The sequence below is a fragment of the Serinus canaria genome, chromosome 11 (assembly GCF_022539315.1).
Source record: "Serinus canaria isolate serCan28SL12 chromosome 11, serCan2020, whole genome shotgun sequence".
Lineage (NCBI taxonomy): Eukaryota > Metazoa > Chordata > Aves > Passeriformes > Fringillidae > Serinus > Serinus canaria.
In genome coordinates, this window is record NC_066325.1 from 13,071,814 (window position 1) to 13,089,439 (window position 17,626).

At 41.4% G+C, this 17,626-nt stretch overlaps 1 protein-coding gene across 1 annotated transcript in view; it reads left to right on the top strand.

Annotated features, from left to right (window-relative positions):
* The window catches only part of GLG1 (golgi glycoprotein 1), an 82,758-nt gene that overhangs the window by 24,429 nt on the left and 40,703 nt on the right, over window positions 1-17,626 (top strand). Inside the window, exons 2-3 of the mRNA XM_030227526.2 lie at window positions 13,611-13,643; window positions 16,346-16,432. Of these exons, the coding sequence (XP_030083386.2) occupies window positions 13,611-13,643; window positions 16,346-16,432 (120 nt within the window). The remainder of the gene's footprint in view (window positions 1-13,610; window positions 13,644-16,345; window positions 16,433-17,626) is intronic.

The window sequence follows — 17,626 nt, forward strand, 5'->3', positions numbered from 1 at the left end:
TGCTTTTGCATGGAGATGGACAAGGTTTTTCAGGCAACAGATTTGATTCTTACCCTGAACAAGAACTCCTTAAGGCTACTAAGAGAAATCTCAGGAGACCAGAGCAGGTGGGTTTGGTCGCAATGTTGGCCTGTGCTTACGGCATTCAGATCTCACTTTGCTCTGAAAGTTGGGCTATCCCAACAAGTTTTTCTTATCATGCAGATAGGAATCTGCATGCAAGGGATATGAAGGCTCACATGGGGTGGAAGACTGCTTACCTGAGAGACTGCTGTCACCTCTTCCCCTGAATGTCCCCAGAAGTATGCCACTGCCTTTTTGTGGACATGCAAACCACATCAGCTCCACGTGCCACTTGGATAAGAACAGATCAAATTTTTTAAGTCCCATTCTCAAGCATTATCTGTTGTGGAAACATCTTTATTCTGCTTATTGGTTAGGAAAATAATTTTCCCACATTACCAGGTTCTTCAATGAGGATTGTCTGAGCTTTACCACCAGCTTACTGGAACTAATCCTGAAAACTCAGTATTACCTGTTGGGCATTTCTCTGCCTTTAGAGATCAGAGATTTGCATCGTGTTTAGTTCTTCAGCCACCACCAGGCCTCAGAAGTTCTATGCCTTGCTTGGGTGTGTATCTTCAGGTAGTTTAATAGTGTGTGACTATTGAAGCCATCACCATTGACCAGAGTCTAGAATGAAGTGTTTTAATACTGTTAAGTGTTAATTGTTGCTGACTGAATCCTTAAATTTTGAAGTTCTCTTTTGGACAGAATAGAAAATTCTATTATAGCAAGAAGACAGCATAGTACTGCCTGAGAACTTGCCTGCAGCCCTTCCAGCCTGCCCCAGATTTTAGGTCTTTATTCCTGAGCCTTGTAATTGATTTTATTGTTTGTCAGGAATAATGGTAAGTAAGAATAACCAGCTGATTCTAGGGCAGTCAAATTGTTGATTTAATTCCTGTGTTTTGACAGATGAGAATTGTTCTGCAGTGATGTTGGTGGTGGTCCTGTGCAGAGCGTTGTGCCTTGTGTTGGTACAGAGCTGTGGCAGTGATGAGCTTATTGCTGTTCTCCCCTCTGCCTCTCTCCCCCATTATTTTCTTTCTGTCGTTATTAGCAGAAAAGCTGTAGGTGTGCTCAGTCTTTTTAATTGCAGCTTGTCTTTATTCATAGCTTTTTAAGTAGGAGTTATGGAAACAGTAATTGGGAGGATTTGCAGTCAGGTGTCTGGCTCTCCTGTATCCCAGTAAGACATTTTTCCACTTAAGTTGCTTTCCAGAAAGCCCTTCAAGCTCTCTTCTAAAATCCAGCATCAGATTTGTAGTGTGTTTGTTTTGTTTTTTTAAGCTGCTCATCTGTGCAGAGCTAGTCAGCTGTAATTTCTTTGGCTTGAGGGGAGCTGATACTGACCTGGCTGCTTACCACCCTATAATTTAAAATCCCTTGAATTACCATTACAGTTCAGAATTTTCAAGCAAAGTGCTTGGTTTTATAGCTCTATGTAACTATTGAGTTGAGCAGTTCAAGCTGAAAAACCCTAGTGCTTTTTGGAAAGGAGAAAACAAAACCACAAAATACATTTAAAGCCAAGCTTCTATGGCAGAGTACCCATGGAGAAGTATGCTGCAGCTCAGTGCTCTGGGCTTCTTCTGGGAACAAGGTTAACAACTTAAACGTGTATCTAACTTTGTGAGAAACTGCAAAGCTTTAAAAAAGACGATTTATGTACAATTTTCTTTATTTTTATCCTTTATTCCATGTAGAGAACTGAAGAGTGGTACTTGGTTTGTTTGCGTATTCTGAAGGCAAGCAGAATTTTTATTTGGTAGTTTGTTACTAATCCCATGGAAACCTTGCCTTAGCACTGGCTGTGAAGACTTATTCGTGTTCATTTTTCTGTTGAACAAAATCAAAGCAATTTTATCCAGGGTTTGCTTTTCTTCTAGTTATATAAAGAAAATATTATGATTTATCCAGGTGAAAAGTTCTGCAGCTGTGTACAGCACCATGCTGGTCCTGTGCTTTTGAGGAAATTATACCCAAGCAAAGGTGGGAAAAAAATACATTTAGTTGGCATTTCAAAAGTAGTCTCTTAAAATGCCTCTTAAAATGTGGGTTGCATCTGCCTTTCCCCTGTATTCCATAGCCAGATTCCTGAATAGCTGAAGTGTGCCCTGTGCTGTGAATCAGGCCTGCCAAGCGGTTGATGACTCATTTCCTTATTGGTGCAGATGTGTATAGTAAATGTTTCTGGATAACTCTTTTCATATGAAATGTGTCTCCCCTGTGGGAAATGCACACACAACAATGGCTTTCATTAGGTGTGCACAAAAACTTCATCCTGGAAAAAAAGCTCAAATGGCTTTTCTTGGTGAAGAAAAGGTTATCCTGGAGTAGTGGTTGAATCTTGGAAACTGCTGTGATCACACTTGAGGGTTTTTTCTTTTTTTTTTTTTTTATAATCTTGCTTCTCTGTCCATCTTCAAAACAAGCTGCCATTTATCCCAGCACAATTCTTTAGGTAAATGCTGTAAGCATTTATTTAAGTTTCAATAAGACTCCTTTTGAGTGGCATGTTCTACCTTTTGGCCAAGAAGGAATGAAGCACTACTATATTTTTTACATCAGTAAAGGCATTAGCACAGCAGGTTGGCTGAAAATTGTTTTAGATAAAATCTAGGTGTGTATTGCTGAAGTATAGCAGAAATTAGGTAGTAAAGTAAAATAAAGTGCATTAGCCATGTGGCACTGCTGGAGTCTCCAAGAAGAAAAATGGCATTTCTGGTTTGGTGCTGGTGCTGAAGTCTGTGACTGAGCTCTGCACCTGGCAGCCCTGCTGTGAGTCACTGAGCCTGGCCGCCTTCACTCACCAAGACATTTATAACTTGGTCTAATGTTGTGATGTATAATCTGTCTGAATGCAGAATGCCTAATGATGTTGTGAATCAGCTGGTTTCATCTTGTCTTTCTGGTCTTTTTCTTGTCATGGCTCATGTGAAAGGAGAACCAGACACTAGGGAAATCAATTTACCACAACAATTTGTGTGGCTCCCAGGCAGATTGATTTAAATAAGCAAGAAGCTTAGATTTGAATAATTTCAGTCTTGCTTGAATACTCTAGTAATCTTTCTAGAGCTTTCTAGTTTGGTGATAGTATTTTGCAGCTAATCTTAGCTTTTATTACAAAGCTTGGTATGTTTCCTGACTAAATTGATATGATCTGTAATTATTTAAATGCTTGCATGTTAATGTTTCTATCTTTTTTTAATAATGTTTTAAAATGGCAAGCCATTATCCACTGAATTACTTCTCCATGTGTTAAGCTGCTTTTGGATAGAAATGGGAAACTTAATTAAAATGCAGAAGATGAGTATTGTTGAAGTAGAACTAAAAGTACTCAAATACTGGATCAGAACAATATGGAAAAATGCTTAATATATCAGTCTAGCTTTCCTGGTCATTGAGACCTTTGAGACTTGGGAACAAGGAATTTTTTTAAAAATTTCTTAATTATTTGGAAGAATGACTCTCAGTTCCTGTTCAGAGCCTCATCTTCAAGGCACTGATGTGAATGCAGTTGTAGTTGAGAATCTCTTTTGTCTGTACCTGTGGAAAGGACTCATTTGTCAGAAGCTGGCAATGAGCTCACGGAGCAGGAGAAGGGTTGCCCTAGAAGTGTGTTAGCAGGTTCCCAAGTGGTGCATTTATGGCTTCAAGAGCAGAAGCACCCTCTGAGTCCCTTGTCACAGAGCAGTCCTCCAGTATCCTCATGAATTTTCAATTTGCTACACCTTGCCCAGTGTAGTGGATAGATGGTACCATCCTTCACATGGACTTGGTGGTTGTTTTGGTTCTCCTGTGCAAGGAGAAAGGACTCAAATTCTGGTTGCTTGTGCTTTCTTAAATTTCTTCTGTTTCTTGGTCAGAGGCAGGTGGTAGGTGTCTCTCTATCACTAAGGCTTCAGTTGGCTTGTCCTCACCAGTGTTTTTTGCCTCATCCAGAATACATGTATCTAAAATTCATTTTACTGAGGATGATGGCAAAAATGGTAACTAGAGCTGTTAAATTGTGAATACAACAGGATGAACAACTCTGCCTGGCTGCCTTAAAGAGAGTTTCAGAACTTTCTCTTGAGTGCCTTCTAATTTTATTTATGAAGGACGGTAGGTTGCAAAATTGGTGGTAGGTTGTTTTCAGCTATTATATGGGAAATGCAGCTCAGTAGTGCCTTCTGAAGTGCATGGTAGCCTAGGGAGCAGGGTTTATTTTGGATATGCATCTCATGGGCAGCCTTCCTATATGGAGAGAACTTGAAGTGGGAGCAGGGCATTGTGCTCTTTCTAGGACTCCCTAAAAATAGCCTTCAGATCTTTCCTGCTGAGTTCAGCAGGCAGTGGTGAGAATCCAGCAAAACAGATCTCGTGGGGGAAACTCATCCAGGGTTGGAGAAATCCTCTGGACTGCTAAGGCAATGTCCTAATTCTCTGTTGCAGAGTGATGCTGCTCACAAGCTGCTCTTGTGGGCTGTGCTGTGGACCTTAATGTGTTAGCCCTTTGTGCTTATTTGCTTGTTCCCACTGTGTCCAAGTGCAGTGTTGTTCCTTAAGTGAATTTATCTTGGTCTCTCTAGTTTAATGGGCTGCTTTCTTTTGAATAACCAGAAAGTTTTCAACAGAGAAGTTGCTTTGGAAGAATTGGAGAATGAATAACAAAGCAAGTCAGGCTTTTTCCTGGTATGGGGTGGTCTCTTAAAGTACTTAAAAATCCAGGCTTCTGGCCAGTATTAGTGGCGTCAAGTCAAGAGCTTGTGTGGCTTTTGACTTGATATGGTTATTCTCAGCTCCCATGTTATGTCTGTCATAATGAACTTATACTGGGACATGTCCTATCAGTGTTTTCGCTGCTGTCACCATAGCCTTGGGGAGACTCAGGTTGCCATTGGATTCTCTCAGCAGCTGTGCAATACCTACAGCTTTTCCTGTGAGCTTGTGAATGTCATAATAAGGAGAGGATGGGCTCAGCTGAGGAAGAGTGGTGGCTGGCCCTGGTCATTGAGCATTTGTCAGATTTTTTTTCATGTTTGAAGAGTACTGTGATCAAATTGACACATACAGGGGATGATAAAGTCAGTGACTGTAGTTAGCATTTAAGTGCGAGAAGAACTGAAACAGTTTATTTTAACAGCAGGGAGTTTCCCTACTCAGGACTCTTGTTCTTCACCTGCTTCTCACTGCAGTGAAGAAGCGAGTGATGTGCTGGGCCCCTGCAGATCTTCTGAAGAAAATTCCAGTGTTATATTTCAAATCCAGCTGTTAGGACTGTCTGCACTGGCTGTACTTAGGGTGCCCGTGCTTTTGAGGGAGACTTCGCCATCACATTTCATCTCACAGGCAGGGTTCACTTTCAGGAACTCTCTTGCAGTGTAATAGCACTGGAAAGCTGGTATATGGGGTCCCTTGTAAATCCTGTCCCTCTTGTTGGCATTGCCAGATAACAAAACCCACGTTGAATACTGCCTGGGAATTCTGGGCAGCATACACCATGCAGAAGATTAAAATAGTCCTGTTCTTGTGACAGCCAAGGACTAGTGCTGGGTGTTGTGTAAGACCCTCTACAGGCCTGATCATCCATGTGTAATGTAATATCCATCATGATTTGGAAACAGTGATGTTAAATGTAATTGTTCCTCTCACCACTGTCCTGAAGGAAGAAGGGAAGACTTCAAATTATAATTGTTCTTCTTGTGGTTTGTGGTTAAGGCTGAAGTGGCTTTGCTGAGGCTTTTGATTTTTATTGCCTCTAAACAGAATAGCTGGCAGGAGTTAAAAATAGCAGAGTCTGCTTCCCACCTGTTTGGATGCTCGTCTTTTTTTGGTTTGGAGGTGGAATGCATGAATGTAAATCATTAGGATTAAAGCAGTGCTGCTCATGCCCCTGAGCACGGCAGGAGATGCTTATTGTGCCTTGGTGAGGATGGGCACCTGATTGATGTGACACATGTGCCTTGCTGGAAGAGGGGGAGGAAAATGCTCCTGGGGAGGGATCCTTGGGAGCACTGTATGGCTTTCAGTGTGGAAAATTGGAGTCATGAGCCCGCATGTTGAATAGCAGAGACAGATATGAATATTGGCTGGTGGAGTGTTTGGAGCATTGTTCACTCTGCCGAATGAAGCAATAGCCCTTGGCAGGGGAGCCTGGTACTGGTTAGAGGTGTTCTCTAGCAGTGATGGAGCTGCCAGTGAGGGGGGATGCCAGTGCTTCTTGGCTTTGCTCTGCAGCACAGCACTCCCTTTGCTGGGTTGTGGGAGTGGGGTGATGAGTGTGCAGCCTTTGCTCTGAGACTTGCTCTTCTCTGCTTTGATACGTGGAGCTTTTGGTGCACGCTGTTTTCTTAGCTCTTGTACAAAGCTAATTTACAAAGGATTTCTCTGGTTCCAGGCCATGTGCAGCCAAAACATGATTCTCTGAGGAACAAAGCATGGTTAGGACACCGTTTTCATCTTAGGAGACGGGGCTTTACCACTCCATGTACAACAGACTTCTATTTTGTGTAAAACTGAATATTGCTTGTGAATTCTTAGTGGCTTTTTGGAAGCTTTCTATAAAGTTAAGCTCAACTTGGGGTACTGTAGGTATATACTATCAAAAGATGTGGAGTCTCTGTATTGAAAGTAAGTCACAGAATTTGACTTACAAAGATTATGAACATATTTGATAAAAGCCATTAATTAGTTGTTGCACTGGATTAATTTTTTGAGACCTCTATTTCTTTCTTGGCGTGTTTGTCCTCTGCATCACCAGTGGATGCTGTGCAGTACTGCCAGTACTCATGGAATTGATTTTGCCTCTTTACTAGAATACTCTAAGTTTATCTGGGATGTTTCTGGTTGGAGTTAAGGTGGAATGCCATCCAAAAGGTAGTCTGAAAGTAAAGTTGTGTCAGCATAGCTTGTGGACTGCTTGATGCTGCAGGTGGAGGTGCCACTGTGTGTTCCCAGTAAACTCAGTGATGCTGGGAGGATTCTTCCATAACCCCTTTTGTACTAACCTGGCAGAAAACTCTAAAATGACAAACAGTTTTCTGTAGATTTTCTGAGTTTTGGATGGTGCAATGGGCTCAAGTCAACTACAGGGGTAAGGAGGACAGCAGTCTCCCTGTCACCTTGGTTGGTGGGATAACAGCTCTCCTTCCTTTCTCCCTTTATCCTCTCTTGAGACTCTACCAGCATCCTTGCATGCCTTTTGGTCTCTGAAGCTTTTTGCTGGTATTGTGAGAGAGCTTTCCAGGAGCAAATCCTGAAACCTCCTGGCAGGATCTGCAGCTCAGTGTCGGTGCTATGCTTAGCAGCAGAGCTCTGTTGTGGAGGAGTGTTGTGGGAAACATTATATCTGGTAGCAGTGCTGCCAAACTTAGGTGGCAAACCCATAATTTCAAGGTCTGTCTTGTTCCACAACTCATTAGGACTGCTTGGAAAGCCTTTGAGAGGAGGAAGAGAGGGGACTAAGAGAAGAACAACAAAACATCTGGGGCAAATTTGCTTTGATTGTGCTGACTGTTGGAATATGCTCTGATGTGTGGATCTGTGTTGAAAGGAGAAAGGCTGAGGGGCTTTAGAGTCCCCTATGCAGGGAGGCAGAAGCACCAGGGACAATAATAGCTTGTGTGAGAAGGCTGTGGCACTTCCAGCACGGAGCAGCTGTGCAGCCTCTGAGCACCCACCCTGCAGCTTTGCACGGGTGGCAGCAGCCAGCTCAGAGAAAGTGATTTGCTGGTAAGAGCCAGCAAAGATACTTTCCCAGTCAGGCTAGTGGAATCTGTGTTTCCTTAAAATTTCATCTTGGTCTATGGTCACTTCTGATGCACCAGAATTTAAGCTTGCACATTTTCTGTGCTTTTCCTGCCTTTGGTACTTGGCCATGGAGGGGTCTCTGCTGTGCAGGAAAGGTACACAGCCTGCTGAGGACCCAGCTTAACGTCAAATGTGAAACAAGCAAAACCACTTCTGACTTCCTAACAAAGCTCCAACAGAAAGAGTAGGACTTGCTGAGCTTTCTTGGTGTTTGAAGCAGATACTGAACAGTGGATCCTCAAAGTATCAGGGGGCAAGGCCTTCTTCATCCTTGTCTCCTTTTTACGTGGCTGCTGAGCCAGAAGGACACACATGTTGTGCTGAGGGTTTTGATGTTGCTTTGTGCTATTTTTTCTGAATAGGCACACTTACCTTAATAGTATCATACCCCTGGAGGATTTAAAATGTCAGCAAAGGTGGAAAAGTTTGTGGAATGTAGAATGCAGTTAAAACAGCTTAAAAAAGTAGCAGAATTTGATGTTTGGGGTGACGTGCCTCTTGTGCTGCGTGTGTGCTGGATGACTAAAGAAATTGGTGCTGGTCCTCATAGTTTGTTTTTTATGTACAAAGTTCTATGTATGTTTTGGTGTTTGTGTATAACTTGGGCTAATACATTTATATAAACTAGGAACACCTAACCAATGTAGACATAATTATTTGGGTAGATGATTTGCTGCATTGCAGACTTCAGCTCTGTTTGTAACTGGGAAAAATTATTTATATGAAATTAGCAAAGTATATGGAAGCTGGGACCATACAGGTTTGGTGCACGATATATCCACAGTTACCATGCTTTAAAGTGGTTCTTTTCAAAGCATGGATGATAAATATAAAGTGTTTTTGCTGACATGACAACATGGGGTTTGTTTTTAGTACTAAGAGTTCACTGGCATTAGAGAGTATTTCAAGCTTGGCTTAACAAGTTTAACTTTCATTGCTCACTAAATGTGTAATTAAGTTACAACATCTTCTCTTCTGTTTTGAACTTAAATTATCACTGGTTTAAACTTTCCTATCACACATGACTTTTTCAGGATTGCAGGATGTGTGAAAATGGTTTATTGTAGCCATATGCTTCTTGGCTCAGAACTCCAGGATGTTTCAGTAGGTTTGAAGCATGGGTGGTTGTGTGATATGTGGTTTTCTTTTACAAAAGCTGTGTTGATTCTTGCCTAGACTACTCTATCTCCTCATTTTTCCAGAAATTCTTCTGCAGAATATTTTCTAGTGGTTGCATTGGAAAGGGATCAGGTTAGCAGGAGGGTGGCTCCACCAGATGTCTCCTTGATCCTTACCTTGCATCTGGCCTGTGCTGTTTCCAGGTGTCCAGCAAGTCTACCCAGCTTGATACCTGAGGATTGAATCACTTTATTGTGAGTTTGCTGTCCTGGCTGGGTGTGTTAGCTGAAGAGATGGCTGTTGTCTGTGGGAAGGACACAGCTAAGAAGCCAATTGCCCCTTTATCAGCTCTCTGGCCTCCTCCTTAGATGCTTCTAGGTCAGCAAGCCCACTCTACTATTTCTCTACAGATCCTGGTGATAAATGTGTTTGTTTAGATCAAAGTGTAAAAACCAAAACATGAGCTGCCTGCACTGTGTGTCTGTGTGCACCATTCTCTGTACTGTGACTGACTGTGTGACAGTGCAGTAAACTGGGGACCACCTGCAGTCTGGCTGGACTTCTGTCTACCCTCTCCTTCATAGGAATGTAGCTGCTTTCAGTAGCATCTTTTCCTAATTGACTTGTTTGAAGTTTTTGCAATCTTCTTGAATTTAGGAAGAGAACATCTACTGGGTTCTTCCTGTCCATAAGCCAATTGGTTTTTTATTTTGCTGTTTTGCTCCATGTTGGTTCTCAATGGCTTTTGCCTGAGCAGGTCCCAAGTCTGTTGTCTTCAATGTCTGAAGATTATCCGTGGTTAGTATTTGAGATATGCTGGTTCTTGCTTTTCAACAAGTTCACTGTTATTCTTGCCTTAAAAGAATATTGGAAATGTCTGCCATCATCCCCATAAGAATAGTGGAGATGTCTGCTGTTACCCCGTCTTCTGCTCTCAGGAGGGATCAAATTCTGGGAATCAAGGCACTTGAGCAGTTGGCTTCAGACTCTTTCATTTGCACGACTTTTGCAAGGAAGCAAAGGAATCTTCATGCTGGAGATCTAAAATAATTCCTGCAGAGTTTTCCCAAGACCTTGACTTCCACAGAGCTGTAGAACAGTTGGGGTTGGAAGGGACCTAGAAGGTCATCTCATTCCAGCATCCTGTCATGGGAAGGATCACCTTCTACTAGACCTGATTGCTCCAAGCCTCATCCAGCCTGGGCTTGAGCACTTCCAGGGACAGGTCATCCTCAGGTTCTTTGGGCAACCAGCCTCACCATTCTCATCCACATCAGTTGATCAGGATACTTAGTTTGTTTCTCAGAATCCCATGGTGTGAATTATTTTTCCTTAGGATGTGATGCAGTAAGACCAAATCAAGTGTGTTTTGTATACCCAGCTGGAAGGGGCTCTGACTGTCACTGAGGGAGTGGCTGTAACTGCACCCCAGGCAGTGTTCTGTGCTCTGGGTGGTGATGCATGACATTGGTTCAGTCACCATTTCCTGTTCCTTTGGCTCCCAGCATGATGATGGTCCATTTCTGCTGCTAAAGCACCAACACCTGGTGGCCCTTTGGCCCTGGGTAGTGGTGGTGGGCTTATATCTTGCTGAATAGTTTTGACCTAATTTTATACTGCTGCCAAAGCAGAGAGATTTAGAGAGGGATGGATGACTGGCATAGTTTTCTTCAGTGAGTTGAGATCTGGTGGATGGGAAAAGGCACTTTTAAACCCAGTGGTGTTGATTACTTCAGTCTGGTGTGACAGGACTTCACACAAACCTTTGAATTTTTCTGTGGAGTTCATAACACTAATGCAATGTGATTTGTGGCTGTTGTTTACGGTAATATGGAAGAAAATGCTTTTTCTGTTCAGGTTTTCTTATATGTGGTACTTTTCTAGTCTCTGCTTTCCCAGGGAGGTAGGAAGTGGTGTTTGTACTCTGGAATGTGAGTGTTAGTGCGTGAAGGAGTTTGGAGAACTTCTCAGAGAACTGTAAAGGGAGGCAATGTATTCCCACTGAAGCTGCTAAACAGCAAAAGCTTCTGTGAGCCCAGAGGCACACACATTTTCTGTAAAGGCTGTTTTTAATCCTTCAGTTTGGATATGTATGAGGAGTCCTTCTCTCTTGCTAATTGGTGAAATGTCCTTGCCATCAGTTTTCTCTCCTAAAATGCCTTCACTAGCATGTGGTGCTAGTCTAGGCTACTCTCTTTTTTCCCTTTGCCCTGGGGGTCTTCTGAGCATCCACAAGCTCATCATGTGGGACTGACACAATGCTGCAGCTTTTCTTGCTCTTCAGCTTCCCTTAGTGGTAATTTGAAACTTACTTTTTTTTCATGACTCTAACTGCATATAGTTCTGAAACTGCTCGTTTGGGAGGTTTCTTGGGTGGATGTAGTGGACAGAGGGCCTAAGGCAGAATGTGAGTTGCACTGGGGATATTTTTCTTCCCCTTCTTCAAACTCAGCCCTTCAGTTTATCAGACAGAAACTGAAAGGATTGTTTTTCTCCCTATTTCAGTGAAGTAACACGAGAAGCAGGTCAGCATTGCATGGACCCACCTCTCCAACACTTCCAGTGGTCAGAAGGAAGAAGGATCACAGCTCTTAGCTAGCAGGGGGTCATCTTGTTCCACATTGAAAGGTTTATTGGCTAGATAATACACTTTGCATATTCAAGTACTGAGCTGTGAATGAATGCAGCACTAAAGCTTAGTTAAGGTCCCAGTTAAGTTCCACTACTCTTCTCAGAAGAATAAGGCTAGATTTTGTTTCACAGAGCTGTTTGGCTACAGAGCACAGGAAAATCTGGTATTTCAATGTGTAGCATTTTATTGTTGTGTATTTCAAGAAAAGCTTGTTTAAGCTTCTCAGGTCAGTGAGAACAGGTATGTTATATTTTTGGGCTCATCTTCCCAGGAAAAAAACCCTGAGCTTTAATCTTTGGTGGATCTGAAGCAAAGGTTACCAGGTTGGAGGGTGCAAAAATAATTGAAGTTACCCTGAAGAGTTTTGTGGGAGGTGCTCTCTGACCCTTACAAATTCTCCTGCCTGCAAATGTGTTAGGAAGTTCTGTCCTCTATAGCAGAATTCCAGTGCTAGCCTATATATTTTTATAAAGAAACTATCCTTGACTAGAAGACTGAGACAGCAGTTTCAGTGGGGAGCACTCTGCCTCCCAGCTTTTGAAAGTAGTTTAAAACCTTCATCTGTAGCTGAAGGATGTGGGATGAGTGCAGAAAATTAAGGAAAGTACACTTTGTAAGTTACAATAGTGTTGGTCTTAGAGGCTGCTGTAAAATAAAGCAATTTGGGTGGCATCTTAGTTTTCAGTTGGAAGAATCAGTTCTGCAGTCTTAGGATAGCTAGCAGACATCTGCTAGTCTTCAAAAAAAAATGATATCCAAATTTTCAAATTTATAATTACTTTGGGAGATGCAGTTTTAGATCATGTCAGTCTGACCAAACAGCAATTCATTACTGTAATCCTTCAGGTACCATTTTTTATGCTCAAAGTGGAGAGGTGATTTCTGCCACTTACTGCTATGAAAAATAAAAGTGCTTTAGTTAATAATGGCTGTAATTAAGAGCTTGAAAACGTTTTCCAGGCTTGCTTTTTTCTTCATAAACTTGTGTTCATGTTCCCCAAAGCACCAATGGTACAAGTGTTGGTGTAGCAGATTGTGCAGCAGCAAATGTTGCACTGAAAAGCTCTGCTTGCTTCAAAACTGCTGAAATGCTGGTTCTCTGATGTCAGATCCCTGAGGTCTAACATTGTAATGTCAATGATGTGTTTAAGCTTAAAGTGGTTTTGTGTTTTGTGGCTCTTGAAGCATGTCTGGCATCTTAAGTATCAGTAGAAGCAGAGACTTAGTGAGCCAGGGTTGACTTTCCTGTGGGTGTGACAGCCAGGTGATTTTGTCCTGCCTTTGTGCTGTTCTGCTGTGGAGAGGAGATAGGAGTTTGTATGATTAACTTTTTTCAAGGAACCCTTCATTGTGAGAGCTACTCAGGCTGAAAGGAGAATGGGATGGTTTGCACTCAGAGTTCTTTCCAAAGGAGCTCCCCAGGAGAATATAGTGAATATTTTGAGATGATGTATGAATATTGGATGTCACCAGTTCTCACAGTTGAAAGTATAAATCTTGGGGCTGCTTTGAACCAGCCCTTTTATGTACAACTGAAAGAAAAGATGTTACTTCTCAAATGGGGAATGTGAACATTTCAGTCTGGGGGAGGGGAGCGAGTCCTACCATTCTCCTTCAGTTATTTGCACCAAACTAATTTTTCTTTAAAATCCTGCTCATACTTCTTTGTTTTCCCTCAGGTGCTTTTTTGCCCTCTTAGTTTGGGCAGTTGTAGAAGATGCCAGTGGATTCATTAAGTTTTTGTAGTGTCTACATAAATGCTGCTACTCTTGTGCTTTTGTTCTGTTAATATACCATAGTGTCTAAGGTACCTGTTCGTTTTTTGGTAATTAGGTATCATCACTCTTGTGATTCAGATTTTAAAATTTCCTGTCAATTGTGTCAAGTTGTTTATTACAGTGGAGAAGAGTTGACAGTATTTTAGTTTCAAAAGTTTAGACTCTTTTCTGTTAAATGCATCACATTGGCAGTAAACTGACACTCCTTTTCTTTCTCCTTTCAGCCAGATAATGAAATCTCTTCAGACTGCAATCATGTAAGTATTGCTTTGTTTATTCACTCTCTAGCTATGGCATTTGCTCCTCCTATCTCTTATGAACCTGAGGTATTTTGCATAGTTTGGTACTTTGCAAAGGCTATTAATCACAACACATTTGGGTTTCTGTACTGGCCTTTGGAGGAAGAACACAAGGTGACTTCTTTAACCCAGTACAACCACATTGGTCTTAATGGAGACTTCAGAGTGGAACATTTTTAAGAACTTTATAAACTGTACTTCTGTATCAGGGAAGGATAGCAGACGTCTTTCCTGTTTTATAAATGGGGGGTGGTTCCCGTGAGTTACTGGGAGCAGTGTGATGTGTTCCTTTTGGCAAAGATGGAGCAGTACTGAATTTAAACTCTTAATTTCAGCTGTTGACACCTTCTGTATTACTTTCACAGCTGCTAAATTCTTAGACTCGTTTGGAAAATGCTGTGGGGGTGTGATATTTAGAGGCAGTTTGAGACACTTGGCTGGTTTTAGAACAGATTTCCTCTCAGCACTGTGTTTATCAGTGAGCAAACTATTAGCCAGTTTTTGGGCTGTCAAGCTGACTCTTCAAATCCCAAGACTCTAAAAAAAAAAAAAATTCATTGCTGAGGTTGGTATTAGGTTTCTTTTGGTTTTTCTCATTTCTATTCTGTCAGCATACACCATATCAAGATCCTTAATTGCTTGGTTAGTCCTGAACACAGACAGACAAGTGCATGCCTCAGCGACAGTCTTGATTTTGGATGCTTGAGAAGTTGTATTTTGTTTTATTATTGGAAGATATATTCCAGAGATGAAGCCCAGTCATGCTGTACAACCAGTAATTTCCAACTGTGTTTATAAATTAACCTTTAGCACTGCCTGACTTCATTGGCAGCTGTAATTCTCTGTTGTGCAGGGTTGGATGAGATGAAGGGCACAACATGTTTCTGTTTAAGTCTTTTTGAAAAAGAGAAAATTCCAGTAATTAAAATGTATCTGCCTGACATTTAAATGTGGCAGCAAAAATTACCTGAATGAAGAAGAAATGGAGAATTTTAGAAGTCAAAGTTGGATCTTTCTTCTGCTGAATTAAGTGATGGCATCTCTGCTTCAAATATTGGGTGGATGTGGATTATGGAAGCCATTCACGAATAGGAACTGTAGGCTAAGTTTCGTTTTCCCAGGCGGAAATTGAAGGGAGGTGATAAAAAATTAGACCACAGAGAGATTGTCTCTTGTCCAAATGTTTTCTTTGCCTCTCTCTGCAGTACAATTGCTGATCATCCCCTGGAAAATACTGCCTAGTGCTAAAATCAGGAGTTTTAAGCTGCAAGTTTAACCTTCTTTCTGTTCATGGGAAGGTTCATTTGGAGAGCATCCCATTTTGAGACTCTCCAAAGTGAGAGATTGCAAATGCAGAGATGTGTTCTCATCTTGTGTCCTCATTCTTGTACTTCCATTTCTGTCTGGGAGAGACCTACAGTGCTCTTTGCAAGGACAGGTTCCCCATTCATTCACTTCTACCTACTACACCTCATGTTTACAATTTACTCCATCTGTAACACCCTAGTTTACCATCACCTTCTTTTTTAGCTTTTCACAGCTCCAAAACCATAAGAGGTGTGGAAGGTGGTGCAGTTATGCTGATTCTGATTTTGGTTCTCTCTCTGTGCTTCCACCCTCCTGGAGCGAGTGTGAAACTTGTGTAGAGCATGTGATTGTTTTCCCAGTGTTTTGTGTACAATTGAAATGTCAGAGTAAAAGTTTGACCAACTTTTATCTTTTTGATACTAATTTATCACGAAGGCACAGTCTTTAAAATGAATTTTTACAACTTCTTAATCTTTAAGTTAATGAAAAATGTTTTAAATGCAACCTAAGTTCCTGGAAAAACAGATGAGCTAATAGAGCAATCAGGAAACACTTCAGCTATTAGTTTCTTGAGGTTTCACGACCCTACCCTGTATTTTTATTTTATAGTGCCTCAGCAGGACATCTGGGATGTGTGTATGTATCTACAGGGTGTGACTTGCCCAAGACTGATTCTTGCACAATGATCCTGTGCATTGAGGCTCTTTCATGAGCTCATTGCTGGCTCTTGGAAGAACAGTTGGTCCTTTCAGAGGCATTTTTGCAGTCTAAGTTCTAAGACATCATTTTGCTTAGCAAAAGTGGACCTTCTGTAAATTTGAAATATATCTGCATCCAAAAAGTTGTCTGGTCACAGCCCTCACAGAAGGATCAAGCTGCTTTGTCTCCTGCCTTTTTTTGCTAGGTTTTTATAAGGCTTTCAGCATGACATCTGCTCCTATTGAGGATCTAATTTGTTCAGTTCACTTGCACCAGGCAGATACGCCATGGCACACAAAGGTGTGGTGGGCTAAAGGTGTTGCTAAGAATGCAGCAGGTAACAAGTTAAACCTTTCATTGTTTTATCCTCTCAGTTATGAAATATTCTTAATTTGTTATCTTTGCTTTTAATGAGTCAGCTCATGACCTTCCAGAGATTTCTGACAGCCTGAATTTGTTCAATATGAGGAAATTATTGCAGAAATGAAGGGACAAAGGTGTTGTCAAGGAGACTTATTATTGATCATTTCACTGTAGAGGCATGATGATAGAGATTGGGTAAAAATGATGTTTCATTGTTTTCTGAAGCAAAATATTTGTTATTCTCCATGGAAACCTCTTAAACTGCCTTTCTCCAAATGCTTTCTCAATAGCTCTTGTGGAACTACAAGCTGAACCTGACTACAGATCCAAAGTTTGAATCCGTGGCCAGAGAAGTCTGCAAGTCCACTATTGCTGAGGTAAGCCAGGAGGAAGGCACTGCTGCTCTTGTGGCATTGAGGCTTTTCTGTTTCTTTTTGAATTAATAGCTAATTCGCTAATTAATAGCGAATTAATGTGTGAATAATGATTTGGGAAAGCTCTAGTATCATATACCAAATTTGTACCCGTAATTAATTCATTCTCTTTGCTGAAGAAGCCAGGTACCTTAGTGGTTGCAGGCAAAGGGATGGGAGAAAGAAATGCTGAACTAGCAACCCACCAGCTCCTACCAGACCTTTTGTCAGAAGTCGGTTGTGAATTGGATTTGTCCCCTCTTTATCATGTGTGTGACATTTATAGGTGTGGTGTTGGAGCAGGGCTTTTGCTAAATTTAACATAAGGCTGGTTGTGGACTGTGTCTTGCTAGCAGAAGGAGTAAGCACAGGGACTCATATTATCAAATGATAATCAACTTGAGGTTTTTTTTCAAGTTTTAAAGGGCAGTTACTCCAAGGAGACCATGTTAGGAACTTCTTTTTAGGTTGTGCTAGGAGTTTGTGCTCTGTGTCTCAGGCATCCACTCTCCTCGGTACAGCTTCAAAGATGATTGGATCAATCATTTCTTTCCTTGTGCTCATGCTCGAGGTCTTGAGGCTGTGAGCTTATGCAGGAGCTAGCTGAGCTGAGGTCTCTTCCCCTGTTTGTGGTGGTTTTCAGCTAGACTTCAGGGAAGCAGTGGAAGCAAGGCTTCTTGCAGCTGTACAGGCTGCAGCTGACTTAATTCAGTCACTGAGCCATGTTCTCAAAAACATGGTTTGTATATCCACCAATATAGTGTGACTTAGCCATAAACTTGCCTTTTAAAAAAGCATTTAATCTGCTCTAGTGTAAGTTGTTTAGTGTAAGGAGAGATCAAAAAAATACTTATTAGAAGAAGACTAGAAGATCAAACAGTGGACGACAGCTTGCATCAAAGGATTGTGTTGTAATTGGAGTTTGGTTCCTCCCAAAAGCAAACACTACCAAATCTGTTGAATCCCACTTTTTTTCAATCATAGGATCATGTTTTTCTGGTTTTTGTCATATGGCTGCTGCAGAATTTTTACAACCAAGGCATTCTTGAGAATGCTCTTTTAATAGTCTGTTTAATTACCATTTTTATACAGTGGCATTTTTATACATGGCATTGCTGTAAACGATGCCATGTAAATCTGGGATATTACATTTAAAAG